Here is a 19,505-nt window from a genome sequence, read left to right as displayed (position 1 = left end):
GAGGGGCAGAGAGAGAAGGAGACACAGAATCGGAAACAGGCTCCAGGCTCTGAGCCATCAGCCCAGAGCCTGACGCGGCGCTCGAACTCACGGACCGTGAGATCGTGACCTGGCTGAAATCGGACGCTTAACCGACTGCGCCACCCAGGCGCCCCTAAAACTGAAATATTTTTTAAATGGAAATTTAACATATGGAAAAACACACATGAAGATTTCAATTAAACACATAATTTCGCTATTATACAGAGAGACTGAATGCATGATGCAGGGGAGATTGTCCTGGTGAGACAGCAGAGCCATTAACTTGACACAATCCTTGTTATTTCTACAAAACATCTACTGATTCATCTCATCTCATCTCACTGCCAAGGCCCTCCCAGTCCAGCCATAACTTAACTACATCACTTATATCCTACCCTCTATTCAAGAGGGACCCTCAACAGTGACTCTCTGAAACTTTAAAAAAAATTTTTTTTTCAACGTTTATTTATTTTTGGGACAGAGAGAGACAGAGCATGAATGGGGGAGGGGCAGAGAGAGAGGGAGACACAGAATCGGAAACAGGCTCCAGGCTCCGAGCCATCAGCCCAGAGCCCGACGTGGGGCTCGAACTCACGGACCGCGAGATCGTGACCTGGCTGAAGTCGGACGCTTAACCGACTGCGCCACCCAGGCGCCCCTGAAACTTTAAAGAGCTTGTAAATCACCAGAAGAACTTTTTAAAATGCAGATTCCAGGAGCACCTGGGTGGCTCAGTAGGTTAAGAGGCCTACTTGGGCTCAGGTCATGATCTCTCAGCTTGTGGGTTTGAGCCCTGTGTTGGGCTCTTTGCTGACAGCTCAGAGCCTGGAGCCTGCTTCAGATTCTGTGTCTCCCCCTCTGTCCCTCTCCCGCTTGCGCTCAGTCTGTCTCTCTCAAAAATAAACGTTAAAATAAATAAATAAATAAATAAATAAATAAATAAATAAATAAATAAATAAGATGCAGATTCCAATTTTGTAGGTTAGGAGACAACTCTAAGCTATTTTCTAAGACCTGGAGCTAGGACCACACAATGAATAACCACACTCAGAGTTGCAAGCTTCTAGCACCTGTCTAGTTTCTTGGACAACTGAATCCATTAGATATTTTCCCCAAAAGGAACTGCTCTTTCTCTGTTCTTAGTTACTCAAACTTAATCCTTTCACCAAAGTCCTGTTCATAGTCTCTCCCCATTTGGAAGTCATTCCAACTATGATACTCCATTTATCACACACTTCTCTGAACCTTCTTAAGCATGTAATTTACCAATTACTATATATTCCCCTTGATCTGTCTCCATTGTTTTGAGTCTTAATTCCCAAACTAGAATTTGAAATAAAAACTTTGCTTCACACTTTTGTGTGTGTTTTCCATGGCACCTAATATAAAATATGGCATATTATGCATTGCCGGTATGGACCCATCAATTATCTCTTGTCTCATAGCTGGCATGGGAACGGGACACTAACTGAGATGAAGATCCAGGACCTAAGTTCTCTGCCTTAAACATACATGTGTGATATAAACTCAGACGGAAGAGTATTCATAATGTACCTATGCTTTGTAAATATCATACCTTTGTACTGACTTTGTGATTAATCCAAGGCTGTGATGCCTTCCTTATTTTTAGTCATTTAAGAAAGGAGTAGTTAATAATCTTCAAGACCATGTTCTAGATGTTTGAGGAGACTTCATTATTTAAAGAAATCTTTTAGTAACTGAAAAAGTACCATCCATCACTTATATAAGCCTTGATTTATGGCAATGGATAAATTTATAAGAATTAACACCTGTGTTTTAGTTTATTTATAGCTCATTAAGTTTAGAGAAACGAAAGATTGATCAATGAGTCAAGCCTAGAAAAATATATGATAGGAAATATAAACTCTCATAATAAATCACCCTATAGAATCTACTTACGCATTAGTTTATATTTTCTTTTTTTTTTAAATCAGGCAGTAACTTTTTATTACTTAACTCTTTTCAAACTTCCTTCACAACAGTCTATGTTTATGAGGATGAACAAGAATAAACAAGACAATTGCTGGATCTGACTCCTACCCTAGTGGCCTCTAAATTTGGTACCTGAGGGGCGCCTGGGTGGCGCAGTCGGTTAAGCGTCCGACTTCAGCCAGGTCACAATCTCCCGGTCCGGGAGTTCGAGCCCCGCGTCAGGCTCTGGGCTGATGGCTCAGAGCCTGGAGCCAGTTTCCGATTCTGTGTCTCCCTCTCTCTCTGACCCTCCCCCGTTCATGCTCTGTCTCTCTCTGTCCCAAAAATAAATAAACGTTGAAAAAAAAATTTTTTTTTAAATAAATTTGGTACCTGATTTAGGAAATTAAATCTAACATTTTTTTTATTATTGTAACCTGTTTTATTTTTTATTTTTTTTAAATTTACATCCAAATTAGTTAGCATATAGTGCAACAATGATTTCAGAGTAGATTCCTGTGCCCCTTACCCATTTAGCCCATCCCCCCTCCCAAAACCCTCAGTTTGTTCTCCATATTTTTGAGCCTCTTCTGTTTTGTCCCCCTCCCCGTGTTTATATTTTTGTTTCCCTTCCCTTATGTTCATCTGTTTTATCTCTTAAAGTCCTCATATGAGTGAAACAATATGATTTTTGTTTTTCTCTAATTTCACTTAGCATAATACCCTCCAGTTCCATCCAAGTAGTGGCAAATGGCAAGATTTCATTCTTTTTGATTGCCAAGTAATACTCCATTGTGTGTGTGTGTGTGTGTGTGTGCATGTATATACACATACCACATTTTCTTTATCTATTCATCCATCGATGGACATTTGGGCTCTTTCCATACTTTGGCTATTGTTGGTAGTGCTGCTATAAACATGGGGGTGCATGTGTCCCTTCAAAAAGCACACCTATATCCTGTGGATAAATGCCTAGTAGTGCATCCTGGGTCATAGGGTAGTTCCATTTTTAGTTTTTTGAGGAACCTCCATACTGTTTTCCAGAGTGGCTGCACCAGGTTGCATTCCCATAGTTTATATTTTGTATTTCACTATTTGAATATAACTTGGGTTTTGAAAGTAAATAAGATATTAATTGCTTTTATGTATTATATTTAGGGATGCTTTTCTAGTTTTCAGAAATAAAGAGATGGATTAACAAATAAAACACTTAGGCAAACCAGGAAAATAAAAAGCTGATGGACACATAGAAACCTAAGCCTATAATTTAACAGTGTACCTTCAATTTTAACCAAATGCTAATATAGGAAACATTTAAAAGAATATGTTTACATAGTTTTAATGAAACTGCTATAGTAAGTTGCTCATTGTTCCTATAGTGAGAATTCTGTGTTAACTTTTCACTAATTCCCATCTCAAGAATGATAAACTGTTATGCTTCCAAGAAGTCAATAGGAGCTATGTAAATATGGTTTCCCGTTTTCCTTGGCTGCTAGGAAACTCAAGGGAAGTTAATAACCACAGCAATCAGGTTTTCAGGTGCCCTTTAGGAATATGCCTTTAGGTCTGTCTTCTTCAATAATTAACAATGACTAAGATGATGATTCTAAGAGATATGGTTTATAAAGGTCCTTATTTGAAAATCTGAGAAAGAATATTATGTTAAATATTCTTCATTTGTTTCCACAAAGCCATTCTCAGTCCCTAAGTACCATTCTCTATGTCTCAAAAGACTCAGTTCTACACATTAACTTACTTTAGGTTAGGTTCTCTTGCCCCTGGATTCCAATTGGATTTGGCTAATGGAAGACATGAACAGGAAGTCAGAGGGTGGGAGGTGTATTTAAGTATGCATTACTCCCTCACCAACCCTACTCATCTCCTTTGAACCCTCTGCCTCATTCTGATGGCAACAGTGTCCTGTCACACAGCTCTACTTCCAGACGCCAGTCCTCACCTGGGTGTGACATCGCCATTCAATCCTGGGTGCCCCTTCCCGGTCCCTTATGGCTCAGCTTAGCCCTGTCCACAACTCTAAATATAGCCCCATGACTTTTTCTGGTGAACTCTTGTTTTTGTGGCATTGTTTCCTGCTAAATAATATTTGAGAATAAAAATATCTCACAGAATTTATATCAGCTAACTGCCTACCATATTAGATCTTAATAAATGTTCTCTTTATCCCTGTTCCTTTAAGGATCTGCTTAATTTGGTGTGATTCACATAGCCTTTCAAGCGAACATTGCTGATATTTATGTGACTAAGGAAGAAATTCAAATCCAAGATTCTGAGTAACTGAAAAACAAGATAATTACTGCTACCTAAAGTCCCAATGAAAAAGTAAATAGTCTTATAATTCAAATTTAACAGACTATTAATTATACATATAAGTAAGTTATTCCTAGTTTTGTTTTGAGTCTATTAGCAATAAACTTTTGAACTTAAGACCTTTGTTTCTATTAAATTTCTTTTTTTTAATTTTGTTAATGTTTATTTCTTTTTGAGAGAGAGACAGAGACAGAGTGGGAGAGGGGAGGGGGCAGAGAGAGAGGGAGACACAGAATCTGAAGCAGGATCCAGGCTCTGAGCTGTCAGCACAGATCTGGACATGGGGCTCGCTCAGGGCTTGAACTTGCAAGCTGTGAGATCATGACCTAAGCCGAAGCCAGACGCTCAACTGACAGAACCACCCAGGCACCCTGAATACATTTCTAAGATGATATTTCCACTGAAGCTCCCAAGTACCTCCAAAGTTTAGGTAAGATTATATATATATACAGACATATATACATATATAGGATACACACAGATAAATACACAGGAATAATTTAAAAAGTGTTCATAAACACTAAGCTTAGAAATCCATTGTAATAAGTTTCACTTATAAAAATCAAACAAATACTGTCAAATTATGTCAAAGGATGTATTTCTTTTTTATTTTTTTCCTTTTAGATTTGGATACAAAGATGAATAAGGTTAGGCTGCTCCAGTCTGTCATGATATGCATTTGAAAAGGTTCTTTTCATCATATATAGAAAAAATATGTCCCAAATATCTCCATAATAGAGGCTTAGATCAGTTCTCAGATTGTGGCTTCCATGTCCTTGCCTTCAAATCAACTGTACACATATTTTCATATCAACCCCTTTACTCAGAAGGTTCTCATCACCCAAATGCTCTTCCAGACTCCCCACCATACAATAACTAAAACTTCTTCCACATACTATTTCAAAACATACCTCTTCTAAGAAGCCTTTCCTGATTATTGCTTTTTCTGAAATTCTTTAAGACTTATATGCACTTTAAAATATATTAATTTGTACTTTTTACCACATTGTGATTGACATTTTAGAAGCAGTTCTCCAGCAAAAGCCATAGTATTCTGATCCCTATATCTCCTGAGTCTCCCTACTTACTGAGGGATCTAGACATCCTCACTTCAGGAGACATAGGCCATTTTAACACTGAAATCCAATGCTAAATTAGCCACCTGTCATAATTATTAAAGAATGATTTTACCTAAGCAAAATGCAAAAAAATTACCTAACCAATATATAAAATTAAGTAAAATGTAACACTATACTTCACTGAAAAGAATGCTTTTTCAATTTTTAACAGCATTTTGTTATCAGAACAGAAATACTCAAATTATTTTGCATGCACCCATTTTAAAATTATTGGTGGAAATCTAGTCATCTTTTCATTTTTCATTTATTCATTCCATTTTTTCCCCTTCCAACTACCATCTGTCATCCCCAAGGCCTAATGTTTAAGTCAGTCTAATTGGAGGAGAAATGGAAAGTGAAATCTTAAAATCAGTCAATGGCACAGTTCTGCAGGACAGTGAAAAGTGAGGTGCAATGACAGAATAAACAATAAAGGCCATAGGAGTGAAGATGGAGGAAGTAGAATTGCAAATTTCAAATTCAAATTAAAGCATCTGTCAGCCACTTAGCTGGGGAATGCAAAAATTACTAAAGCACAGCCGCTTCCCATAACGGAATGGAAGGTCAGAGAAAGAGACAGGATGCAAACACCAGGGGCACAGGCAAATATGAAATGCTATGGAAGCCAGGGAAGTGAGTGGGAGTGCACCTAACTCTGTATGGAGGGTTTAGACAAAAACAGATTCTTAAGAGAAGAAATCCATTACAGAGAAAACAAGGAAAGCATTCTAACATGTGCAAAGGTAAGCAGGCTTGGCAAGATCTGGAAAAAAACATCAAAAAACCCAAGGTATATGGAATCATGGCACAGGTGCTCCTGTGAAATACTGATGCTTTTTGTTTAGTTTTCTGTGTTCACAGAACTCTTGGTGAACAGACCTCTTGCCCTTTCTTTGTAGGCAGGAGTTCTGATGCTCTTATTCCATCTCAGTCCAGAGCTACGGCTCCCCCAACACCTCTAGAACTTTGGTATCCCTTTTCTGGACAACATCCGGTCTCACTATATACAGCCATTCGGTATTTCAGGTATGGATTTGCCATGTCTGGAGGAAATATAAGATAACAGTTTTGTTTTTCTCCCAACACCTTGATTGGCTTGCCCCATTTGCAGGATTATTTTCTATTGTCTGAGATAACACACACACGTGGGGAAGTCTCTGAACAAAACTCTCATGTTCGTTCCTGGGTCTTATCTAGTTGCCCCTCCATACTTGCCTCCATCTTCACTTCTATGGCCTTTATTGTTTACTCTGTCATTGACTGCATCTCACTTTTCACTATCCTGCAGAACCGTGCCATTGACTGATTTTAAGATTTCATTTTCCATTTCTCCTCCAATTAGACTGACTTAAACATTAGGCATTGGGGATTTTATCATTCAAATGTCTTCACCTTTTTGGTTTCTTAACACTTCTTAAAAGAGTGAAAAGGAATTTCTGTTGTCTGACATTAGTAGTTACAGCTGCTACCTTCTAAAAATGGAGAAGGTGAATGTGATAGTTGAGGAGGGGAAAAATAAAGAATGAGAATTGCAGAGTCAATATTTCATGTCCTCCAGAGAGCCTAAAGTCTATTCAAAGTTTCAAGTCCTCCAGGGAGCCTAAAGTCTATTCCCAGACAGTGCTGCCACATCACCTGGGAGCTTGCATAATCCTGAGGCCCGCACAGACTTACTGACTCAAAATCTGTATTTTAACAAGATGTTCAGGGGATTTATATGCACATTAAAGTCTGAGCAGTGCTGGACTAAAGCACCTTTATTCCTATTCCCCAAATCATACCTAATTGCTTTTCCATGAAAAATACTTGCTATCTTTAATTTCCTGATGACTGATTTCAAAATTGTCTATCTACCAACCTGCTTAGGAAAAACCTAGTAACAACTCAGATTCCTCTGTATCCTTCACCCTCACATTAAAGCTATCAACCAAACCTTCAGCAATGGCGTCAAATCATATCCTGAAACAACCCACCACTCTCCATCTTTACCACTTATCCCCCTGGTCCCAGTCACCATCATCTCACATTCAGAATATAGCAATGGCTTTCTGTCTCTCTGCTTTCAACCTTAGCTCTCCTGCGGACCACTCTCCATAATGAAGTCAGAATAATTTTTGAAACTGGAAACTGACCAGGTCAATCCCTTGCAAGAAATTTTCCAGTGGATTTCACTCAGAATAAAATCCAAGTTTCTCCTCACCTATAACCCAAAAGGACTTCTGGCCCATGCTTATAAGTCTACTTCATTTTCTAACACTTTCCTCATCACTAAATAAAATTCAGTCACACTAGCCTTCTTTGTGACCCCCACTTCATTTCTGACTTAGAGACTTTGTGTCTGGCATTCCTTTTTCCCAGACCTCTGTATTTTTGTTTAGCTGACTACTTCTTGTAACTTAGCTCTCAGCTCTAAAGCCACCAACTCAGAGAAATCTGCCCCAACCACCCGATAAGTGGGATCAGCTCCACTTCTATCATTCCCTACTGTCTCATTCTCCTTATTTTCATTAATTTGTTGAACATTTTATACACTGATATATTCTCCAGCATCAAGAACAGTGCCAGGCATAAAAATGTTCAATCAGTATTTGTTGAATTAAATGCTTTCTCAAACACAAATTTATCAGTAACAAATTGGTTTAATCAATTATAACAGTTTTTCTGTAACTTCTTAAAATTTTGAAGGCAACACATATATGGGAAAATAAGGAAAGGGTTCCTTAATTTTTTTTATGTTTTTGAGAGAGAGAGAGAGAGAGAGAGAGCGCATGAATGGGGGAGGGACAGAGAGAGAGGGTAAGGAAAGGGTTACTTAAACATACTTATTATAATACCTTCACCAGACAATTCATTACCACTTGAATTTGTACATTTTCTTCCAATGAACTAGACATTGTATATATGTATATATTACACACAGTAATATATAAGACATATGTATGTCAGTTTAGTAAATATTTGGCTTTAATTGAATTAGTAAAAATCATTAAAATATGAGAATTTAAATTTTAAATCATGTATAATTATTTGGTTGTATAAGTTCTTAAAAGTACTGTGTGTGAGAGAACACAGCTGAACAATAGCAAAGAATGTTCTTGAATTAAATGTCACTCGCTTGTGTTTATAAATTATTAGATAATTATTTTGTTTGTAATGAAGGCATTCAGTAACAGTAATTGCAAAAAAATAATTATGCAAAGAAACTGCATTTTCCTATTGACCATTGTTATAAATTTGGGATATGTTCCCTAATTGAATTACATCTTCTAAAACTAAGTTGAAAAATTTGGGTTAGAAAATGGTTAAGACTGCAGATACTACCTGGCCCATAGAACATGGAACATACATGTTTGACAAATAAGTGAATGAACAAGCATGTTCATTTTTTCATCCTATTCTGCCCAACTACCCTTGGACCACTGGGACTTCACCTAGACTATTTTATCACACCTTCAGTGTGGTGTCCATGTTGTTAAACTCAAGAGTCCTCATTTTACTTATCTTCATAAGCGGTATCTAATAGAGCTGATCAGCATTTCTGGCTTCCAGGACATCACGCTCCCTGTTTTGTTGTTGTTGTTGTTGTTGTTGTTGTTTCCTAATTTCCAATTCCCTTTGCTGTTTCTCCTCACCTTTCTACCTCTACACTGTAAAGTGTCTCAAGGGCTCAAATCTCAAACATCTCTACCTATACTAACTTCCTTGATGATCTCACTTCTTTTCACAGCTTTAAATACCATCTAAATGCTGACAAGTGTTAACTTCATGTTCCAGATTAGCCCACACCACGTGTCTAATTGCATTCTTGACAAATTCACTTGGATATTTAAGCTAAATCTTAAGTTTAATATGTCCAAAATTGAGCTCCAGCTTTCTCTACCAAAAGCTGATCTGTTGGGGCACCAGGGTGGCTGGGTCGGTTAAGCATCTTACTTAGGCTCAGGTCACGATGTCACGATTCATGAATTTGAGCCCCACATCGAGCTCTGTGCTGACAGCTCAGAGCCTGGAGCCTGCTTTGGATTCTGTGTCTCCCTCTGTCTCTGCCCCTCCCCTGCTAGCACTCTGTCTCTCTCTGTCAAATATAAACATTACCAAAAAAATTTTTTTACAAAAAGACCTGATCTGTGTACATTCTTCCTTATCTTAAAAATACGGTAACTCCAATATTTCTAGTTCATCAGGCAAAATCTGTACAGCTATACATCACATCCAAAATCTGTTAACTCCAAAATGAAATAAAATCCTAATGACATACCCCATGATAGGGAAACTGGTGACTACTGGACAGGAACTGGACCACTGTCCTGTTCTGCTTCTCATGCTAAAATTCTCATCCTCTGTTGTTTATGGAGGGAGTGAGAGGTAGACTGGCTTTTAGGCAAGTGGGACAGGAGAGCAAAACACATGGGAAAACAGCAGGCATTCTTACCCTGTAAAGCAGGGAGGCAGAGATTGGTTCCACCTCCTCTGATCTATTGGAATATGGTTGGCAAAATGTGTATCCAGTAACTGAGTCATTTCTGAGATCTCTAAAACCATTGTGGAAACCACTATCAGTTGAACAATATAGAATCTTCCCCATTGATCTTCAAACCAGAATGGTAACTGCCACCAGTTTTCAAAAAACCATAGCCAGGGATTGAGTGGATTTCAAAATTGCACCTGATGCTGAAACTCCTAGCCTCCTGCTGCCTGGCTCACCAAGGCAATTTCGTTAGTCTTGCAACAAGGCTTCCTTGAAAATTTCAAGACTGATGTTATGATTACAAAGGGGTTTTAGTGTGTGTTCACACTCTTGTCACCTCTCACCACCTTCATGGCTACCAACCTATTCCTAGTGTTAGATGGATTATTCCAATAGCTTCATCTCCTTGCTCACACTTTTGCCCCACCTCCCACCATCTAACTTCTGTTCTCAACAAAGCCAGAGGATTCTGGATAAGTAGAAGATCATACCATTCCTCTGTTCAAACAGTTCAAATGGCTTCTTACCACTCAGACTGAAAGTGAGTTTTTAAAATGATTTTTATCTGTCCTGATCTCATTTCCTACATTACATCCCCCCCCCACCCCCACATCCCCACCTCCCGCCCTTCACTCTGTGTCAACCACGTGGGCCCTTTGTTGAATTTGGAGATTCAGGGTCTTCATACCTATTTTAGGCAAGGAAGAATATTTGTTGTGGTTACCGCTGGGCCCTACATGGTGCCTGCCATAATTGTAACCTCCAATACCTGCTGATTGAAGGAATAAATAACAACAGCAATTTCAAAATATGGCATTTTTCTGGCTTTGAGTGTTCCATTCTCCTACTGAAACTACTTATCTTCTCTTTCCTTTCTAAGACCCTTGACTTGCTGCTTACATTTAGGAGGTATCTTTAATCTTCTAGAACTCCAAGGTAATTACTAAATTCTATAAAACTGGGCTGTAATGTCACTTTCTTCCTATGGGTATTGCCATTTACAATGCAACTTCTGAAAAGAAAAATACATTAATTTCAAGTGCTAATATCTTTAAAAAACAACAACTATCTATTCAAATTAAGGTTTTGTAAATTTTTAACTTCCATAGAGTAAGATACTGAAAATAAAACATAACTTTATTCTATCTAAACAATATTATTAAGATAAAGTAAAAACACTTCAGGAAAATTAAATAATCTATTTTAAATACAGAATAAAACATCTTAACTTTAAATAATTATAACATTCTTTGAACTAAGAAAGATATTTCATGCACTTTTAAGTGAATGTAGATTATACTGTATGTCAATAAAAGATGAAAACATTTACTTTTTGAAAATTACCAAGCAAGTATCAATATACAGAGAGAAAAATTACCATTTGGGGAATCAAGAGTTGTAACAAAATCTTAATTGATGTGAATTCCTCCCACTTTCAGCAAGATAAAAAATGTGTAAACATGGGCTTTTGGCCAAATGACTTATGAAGCCATCATTTCATTATCTGCATTTATTCTGAGTATATGTAGCAGGTGGAAAATAATGTAAGAAAATATGGATTTATGAGAGTAAACAGCAACTCACAAGACAAAGATCACTATTTCAGGCATGGATTCAGGCTACAGACAGAAATAGGGCAGAACCCAGACTATTAAAAAAAAAAAAAAGCTGATCTGTGTACATTCTGTCCTATATTAAAAATATGGCAAACTAGGTTGACTCATGTCTAGTTTCTGGGATCATGTGATATACTGAAATATAGGAAAAAACAAGAACAATAACAACAAAACTTGACTTCCCATGTTAAACATGGCCTTAGAAAGACTCTAAGTGGCAAGCTGGAACCAAGTCATTGCAACATGCGCCACGGGCCAAAAGGACTGCTGGTTGTTTGGCTCAGCGAACCTCTGGTTGCCTACCAGAAGGAGAGGTATCCAGATGCATTTTGTTCTACATTTGGAAAAGTGCAATGCCAAGGTGTACCCACAGTTTCACCCATATGTGAGGTGACAGCAAACAGGCACAGCCATCAACCCTCCCAGCAGAATGTCTTTCAACAGTTCCCTAAAAGATGTGGAAATACTTATCTTAGTGAGAGAACAGCTTATATCATTGGCCCATGTGTCCTTTTTTAGGTAAAATTTCTTGGTTGCTAAAGTACATTCTAGAGTTAGGTACACTTTGCATCACAGTGAACTATTTGGGATTTCAGTCACTCTATAATGTTTCAGAGGCTCATGTTAAAAATTTATAGCAAGAGGTAAATACCCATTTACTTGAATTTCAGAACACTTGAATATATTTATTACTATCTCAGTAGCTCTGTATTACAGGATAGTCTTTAGTATACCGTAAGTATTTTAAATATTGAATTATTTGAAACATTTAATCCTTCATCTCTAGTATTTCCATTTTCTATGTCACTGTCTCCAGTGTTGTTGATATCCTTCCTCTCAGAACTTTTATTATTTTAATTCTTCTTTCTTGCCTGTCCTCATATTTCATACTTATATATAATCTTACCTATTCTTCTATCCATCCTGTTATTCAACACACATTTATTGAACAACCAACAATATTAAATCAGCAAATATTTACTGAGTACTTCTGTGCATCAGGCACAGGGCCATAAACATAAGTAAGGACTGATGCTTACCTTCAAGGATTTTAGTCTTAGAAATCATACATGTGAACATTAACTGCAACAAAATTTTAATACTACAAACAGGTTTGAATAAAATATTTTAGGAGCACAGAAGGAGTAGGTCAGAGGAATAGGTGTACAAGAGAAAGCTTTGCAGAAGGACAACATTTGAACTTAGTCTTGAGTAAGAGATTGTCATGAGGAGATAGGATGTACAGACATTCTGGGCTCAGAAGAAATCAATGAGTAAAGAGGCACAGAAACATGAGGAAGCACAACCACCTTTAAGAACAATGAATAGTTCAATGTGAACACAGATTCAGATATATACAAGGGAGTTGAGGGCCATGGGGCAGAATTGACAGGATGTGCCTCATTTTATACATTTATCAAGGTGAACTTGAACTTGTGAGCATCTAGAAGTTAACAGAAGTTAACAGAAGTTTTGTGCAGCTAAGTAACCACCACAGATTTGTTGGAATAAAAAGATTTAGTGACAGTGAGGAAGGTGGACTAAAGTTAAAATAAAGTAGGAACAGACTGGTAGAGTCTGTTGGGTGAGAAGGTGTGGTACCAATCTAAAGGTGAGATAATGAGCAAAGGTTAGCATGAAACGGAAGAGATGAATTCAAAAGACATTTCTGAGACAGAATCTACAGAATTTGGCAAGTAATTGTGTATTCATGTTTGCATGTATATGTTATGTTAAAGTGGGGAGAAAAAATGGGAGCATGGCAAGAGTTGGGAATGGGCTTAATCTTCTATTTTGTGGAGTATTTTGTTTTGTTGACAGAGGACTAAGCAGGTGTTAATGAGTTCCACTAAGAAAGAATCCAGGAAAGGAAGCAGGATCACAGGCAAAGATGGAGGGAAAAAGGTAAGGCAGTTCATTTTCTTTACAGACATCTGAAGCTTGAAGTAGTTGTGGAGTAACACCACAGGGAGACGACTCAGAAAGCAGAAGGAAATATGTAAATGAAGCTCAAAGAGATGATGGTTAGATAGAGATATACACTATGCTATGGACTAAACACCATCAATATACGCACGGTATTTAAAGTCAAAGGAGTAAGGGGGTGTCTGGGTGGCTCAGTCAGGTAAGTGGTTAAGTCTGTGAGTCTTGATTTCAGCTCAGGTCATGGTCTCACAGTTCGTGAGTCCTGCATCAGGCTCTAGAATGACAGTGCTGAGCCTTTTTGGGATTCTCTCTCTCCCTCTCTCTCTACCCCTCCCCTGCTCACCTGTGCACTCTCCCTCTCTAAAAAAAATAAATAAATAAACTTAAAAAAAAGTTTTTAAGCCAAAGTAGTATAATGTCCAGCAGGAAGAGAGACAGCCAAAAGGAAAAACCTGAGAAACAAAGTTTTATGAGACCAGCAGGAAACAAGAACATGTTGATAATATAACCAGAAACGTAAAAGAACCAAATGATGAGGTTAAAACTCATGGAAAGGAAAGGCTTGAAAAGAGTATGCACAACAGTATCAAATGTCTTATCTCATTACCGCTTGTGTTTTTATTCTTTACATCAATTTTTTAAAGTTTTTTTATGTTTATTTATTTTTAAGAGAAAGAGGGGGGGAGGGGCAGAGAGAGACACAGAATCTGAAACAGGCTCCAGGCTCTGAGCTGTCAGCACAGAACCCAAGGTGGGGCCTGAACCCACAAACCATGAGATCATGACCTGAGCCAAAGTCAGATGCTCAACTGACTGAGCCACCCAGGCTCCTCTTTACATCAATTCCACTACTGAGAAAAGCAATGCCCAGAGTGGTTGCTGACTGTCAGAGCTCACATACCAGCGAGGAGTAGAGGCAAATGTGAACTTGCTGCTATCTAGGTGCACGGCTACTATTTTTCCCTTTAAAATCCATTGTCTCTTCAGCAACAGTTTAATTTGATTACCTAAAAGCTCTAGTTTTTCAATTTACCCTAAATTAAATGTGGGTAATATCTCTCTGTAAAGTGTCTAAAGTAAAAAATTGTATGACTTCTTATATATGAGCTTTCAAATAGCCAATTATGGAGGCTTTCCAAGCATCACTGGTTTCTATAATCAATAATTCATCTCTGCCCTTACTGATTCTGCCACAGTTCTGTGCTTTCTTCCACCTGCTCTTCTTCCAGAAATTTCCCTGGATCTAGCATTTGTCTGTTTCTCTTCCTCTAGTTGAGATGTGCCCTCCCCTCTTTGCCACAATCCAGGGTCTTGACCACCTTCCAGGAACACCATAAAACCCATCTTCCCCACTGATTAACTCCCACCATTAGGAATATTCCATTATCTGTACTCTCTTGACATTATTCACACACTAGAGCATTGAATTTTGTGTCCTTGTTTATTTAACATTTTCAAATGTGTCTACTCTTTCTCCTCAGTCTATAAGCTCTTCCAAGGGCAGATGTGGCTTCCCAGAGTCTATTTTTAAACCTATTAGTTAAATGAGGATAAGAACAGGGGTAGGGATGGGATGTTAATAAAGGTGGATGTGGCTTGACTGCCATAGGTTCAAGGACAAAGAGTAGACTAAAATAGGCACCAAGTATAAGTAAGGTAACCGGCTATTCACATTTTTAATGTGATATGACATATGGCATACAAATAGACAAAGCAGTGGCACCTAGAGGGTACTGCAGATTTTACAGGAAGCAGATCTTTAAGCCAAACTTTAATTTTGCTTTCTCAGAATAAATACACTTTAAATAAGTATTTGAATAAATTATATTCTCACAAAGTGGATCAAATGTGTACTTATACTGCTATGTACTACATAAGTCAACAACATTTCAAATAAAGTAGTATTGTTCTTTTAAACTTCCCTTAAATGTGTATTCTAGAAAATGTTTTCCAGTATTACAGTTGGACAATGAAGTCCTCTGCAGCCCGTTAATGGCCAAGACACAGTTCCAGTGCTAACAGTATCTAAGGGCAACACAACATAAACCCTGGCTGGTTTCTACATCTGCATTTCAAGGATAGAATGAAACCAGCGAAACTAAAAAGAAACTCACAGAAACAGCCCAGACTAGACATCATACAATAGGTAGTTATTTTTTTTGGAAGTCCGACATGAAAACGAATTACAGAACTGTTCTTTCATTATTTCCATATAACTTAAAACACACACAAATATTTTCAGGTTTCTTTTTGGGGGTTTGAACTCCCAAGTTCTTCCTTATTTTAAATACAAAGCAATGGAATATCTATGCACATGGAATAAGCATATGGCGGCCTCCTTGGAAAGGCCCCATAATTGGCTCTTTCTGTTTGAAAGCTCACAAACGAAGAAGTCCTAGAATTTTTTACTTTGGACAAACAGTTTAAAATACACAAAAAGCAGACATGTGAGACATTACCATGTCATATCCTACACAGATTTTTTGCAAAGAGCTAATGACTTTTCTTAGGAACTTTACTGCAACAGTATGGGGAGACATAACATTAGCTATATGTCATACTAACACTTACTGAGATCTTGCAATATGCCTGATAATGAGCTAAACTTTACATAGGTTATCTTGTCAATCCTTACAACCCTCTGAGGTGAGTACGCATGCTGGACATGAGAAAACTGAAGTAGAGAGAAATTAAGTTGCCCTAAGTCACACAGCTAATGACTATAAGTGCCATACTTTAAACCCAGACCACCTGATTGTCAGGTCCTGATTCTTAACCTCTATTGAGTGCTCTTGAGTGCTACCTACTTTCTTCAGGGTAAATTTTTTTTTTTCTGGCAAAAGTTAAAATAATATAATGCTATATTTTGTAATGGGTAATGTGAACTTAGAACTTTTATCTATCATGAAAGCTGCCTAAATAGGAAATACCCCTCAACACTATTGTGAATGCAGAAAGAAGAAAAACTAGAACGCTTTAAAATTAACTGCACCCTACATAGGCATTGCCATCACCAATGATTATTATCAATTTTTGCTAGTACCTTCCTAATTTTAGTATAATAAATATTTGAATAGTTTTCTAAATATTTCAGGCATAGAGTATTACACTAATGAGTTATATACTAATAGCTTTTTAAAAGTAAGTTTGATTCCCAAACTTGGTACTTAATTCTAAAAATTAATATGAGGTTTTTAGGATAAGTCACTTATTTTTTTTTAATTCTTTGTCCAGGCTTGTTTTCACTTGTCAAAGTGCAAAGTGCATAAATAAATCCAGAAGAAGAAAAAAGTCATTGCCAAAGCACACATAACATAAAGCAACCACAGAAATATACCCTTCACAATGTTATTTACATATTGGTAAGAAGCATGGACCCTTTGGAAAGTTATCGACAATCTAGAAAACTGCTTCAGATTATTCTTCCTTGATTTTTCAGATCCACCATTCATAAGAAAGTTCCATCAGTTAGGAATTAGGAAGTAATAGTTCTACTAACTCACTTAAAAGCAAATGCATCAGCTGTTCAGGATTGTCAGTATAGGAATCTTCCTAGTAAGAGTAGAATGTGAAGCTTTTAGCAGAAACATTGCATCTAAAGGTATTTAAGTCTACTCCGAAATTCAAAGCACTCTTAGAATAAAAGGAATCTAGTAAAAGAATATGCAGAGGAATATACTCCCAAAGAAAAATTTTAATTTCATACAAGACAAATGGTAAAGATTAAATAATAGCATGAGGTAATTTAACCAGGAAGACTGAAAGCATTAATGAACATTTTTTTGTACATACCATTTGAAAAATTTCCTTACCATATACTGCATATTAGATGCTGTTGGATACACCTGACTTCGTAATTTATTATGAAGGTCCAAGATACTCTGCATGTCATTGTCTGTGATGGCCCTTTTCCCTCTTTGCTTGGCCATCCACCACTCACCATCCTCATCCATGTACTTTTCCAAAAGTTTCTCCAATAAAGTAGCATTAGGAACTACCATGGCTGGAATTGCTCTAGCCATGAATAGCACTGTGGTTACTCTGAGCCACTCCTGCGCGGTACACTTCATAATGAATGATCTCAGGATTTCCCCGGGAAAATCTCCAAGACAGGCTCTTCCACTCCTTTTGGCTATAACGACATGCAGTGTGATTAAGGTGAAAATCTAGGCAGATATTAATTTTCTAATAACAAAAGTAAAGTAACAGTAACAAAGGCCAGTTTGATTTGTTTATATAATCCCAACAAATGGCCACGCACTTTTTGAAATAACTTATCTCCAATCCATTTTTCCTCCAGAGGACTTTTCATAATGCATTGTTTCCACAAAATAGACAACTATAATTACCAAAATAACATGCACGAGGACAAAACAAATGGCAAAAAAAAAGAGTCAACCCTTCAAATTAATTTCTCAATTGAAAAGCTTAAAAGGGCTATGTATGTGTCAAATACAGCCTGCAAAGCATATTATCTATTTACAGTGTTTTCTGTAAATACCTCCGTTGTAAGGTATTATTTTCGACCAGTGTCCTATCTCTAGTTCGCAGATACTCGGAATGTCCATCACATTCTGGAATTGTGGTGAATGTTTTAAAGAAGTACAAAATGTCATCCACACATGTATCCCCGGGCACATCTAGAGGGCCCACGGAACTAATAGGAAATAATGGTCTGGGAGGAAGTCTCCTCTTACCAGGCGCAGGGCAAGAAGAATTCAATCATTATTTCCTGGAAAGTGTGCGCCCAACCTGTGGCCTGCACCCGAAAAAGCCAACAGTTCATCAGCAACTTCAGCTTTTCCTCCCACACGCCGCAGGCGCACATTCTTCACTTAACCCAAACGGAAAGCGCGCGACAGAAGGAGGAGGTGAAGCCCACAAAGTCACTTGCAAGAACAAGCTCCCGCAAATCTCATCGCTGCAGCTTTCCAAGTAGCCCACCCACATTCCGTGTCTGCCCATTCTCTACAAGCTGGCTTTTTTTTTTTTTTTTTAAACTGGAGGTTTAGAAGAAAAAGGTAGATAGGAAAGGGTGGAGCCTGACGACTAGGCAAAGCGTTTTAGAAATGCCTTTACCTCTCCAGCGTGAAGTTCCCTACGAGAGCGGAGCCCAACACGACGGCCGGCCTCCCGCAGCCGCCCCAGCCTGCGCACACGACTGCACACACACAGCCGGGTCGGGAAGGACCCGCGCGGCGCGTCCGAGGCGCTGACTGCGGTGGACTCGAGCCTGGGCCTCCGCGGTTCCGTCAGGACCTGGAGCAGGCGAAGCGCTCCGAAGTTAGAGCTCGAAATTGGGGCTGAAAGGGAGCCGCCCGGTTAGCTAGCCGGGGTGGGCGCCCGGGCTTCTCGGAGCGTTCTCCGCTAGAGCAAGGGGCGGAGACAGGAGCGGGGCTGGGAGGCGAAGGCTGGCGGCGACCTAGCGCTCCCACCCGTTGCCGCCGCGGTGCGCAGAGCCAGGCGCCGGGCGCTTCCGCCGCTCCCGCGAGCTCCCGGGCATTTATTGCGGTCCCTGCGCGCGCACGTGACGTGAGCGCCCCTCCTCGCCCACCCCCACCTCTACTCAGCCTGGCCCGCTGCCCGCTGTGGAGCATGGAGCAGCCGCGCTGTTTCCCCCCCGGCCCGGCGAAGCCTGGACGCTTGGCCTTTGTGGGCGTGCTTTGGGATTCAGAGGCCCGGAGTACAGGTCTGGACCCTGGCGGGGGGACGTATGCAAAAGGAAGGCCCCCACTCCTCCCGCCCCTCACAGCTCCTCTGCTTTCGGAGGCCTTCTTCCTAGTTCCTTCCAGAGATGCTAAAATGGCTTTAACTACCCTTACAGAGAAGGGGGCGCTCCAGAGAGCATGCAGAGGGAGCAGGGATGGGTTAACACCTTAGACCCTAGAGATGCGGAAGAGGTACTGGGGAGAAGGGGATGGGGAAAGAAAGGCTTTTTCTTTTATTTTCTCCAGGAGATCACTTCTGTTTTCCAGGACCCAGTTCTAGAATTGAGATGTTGTTCTTTTTGGCTCCATTAAACTCTTATGATGACCAGATGGGGAAGGGGTTTCATAGAATGATGTTGTGAGCTGTCACTTGCCTGACAGTTGAGAG

General features: G+C 39.0%; 1 protein-coding gene across 1 annotated transcript in view; it reads right to left on the bottom strand.

Moving 5' to 3' along the window:
* The window catches only part of CRISPLD1 (cysteine rich secretory protein LCCL domain containing 1), a 50,187-nt gene extending 31,330 nt beyond the window's left edge, over positions 1 to 18,857 (bottom strand). The window contains exons 1-2 of the mRNA XM_043601226.1: positions 18,489 to 18,857; positions 17,222 to 17,541 (exon numbers count right to left, since the gene is read on the bottom strand). Of these exons, the coding sequence (XP_043457161.1) occupies positions 17,222 to 17,479 (258 nt within the window). The 5' untranslated portion in view covers positions 17,480 to 17,541; positions 18,489 to 18,857. The remainder of the gene's footprint in view (positions 1 to 17,221; positions 17,542 to 18,488) is intronic.
* Between the last annotated feature and the right edge of the window lie 648 nt (positions 18,858 to 19,505).

This window comes from Prionailurus bengalensis, chromosome F2, assembly GCF_016509475.1.
Source record: "Prionailurus bengalensis isolate Pbe53 chromosome F2, Fcat_Pben_1.1_paternal_pri, whole genome shotgun sequence".
NCBI lineage: Eukaryota > Metazoa > Chordata > Mammalia > Carnivora > Felidae > Prionailurus > Prionailurus bengalensis.
Note: the sequence above shows the minus strand (reverse complement) of the source record. Positions and strands in the feature narration are given on the sequence as shown.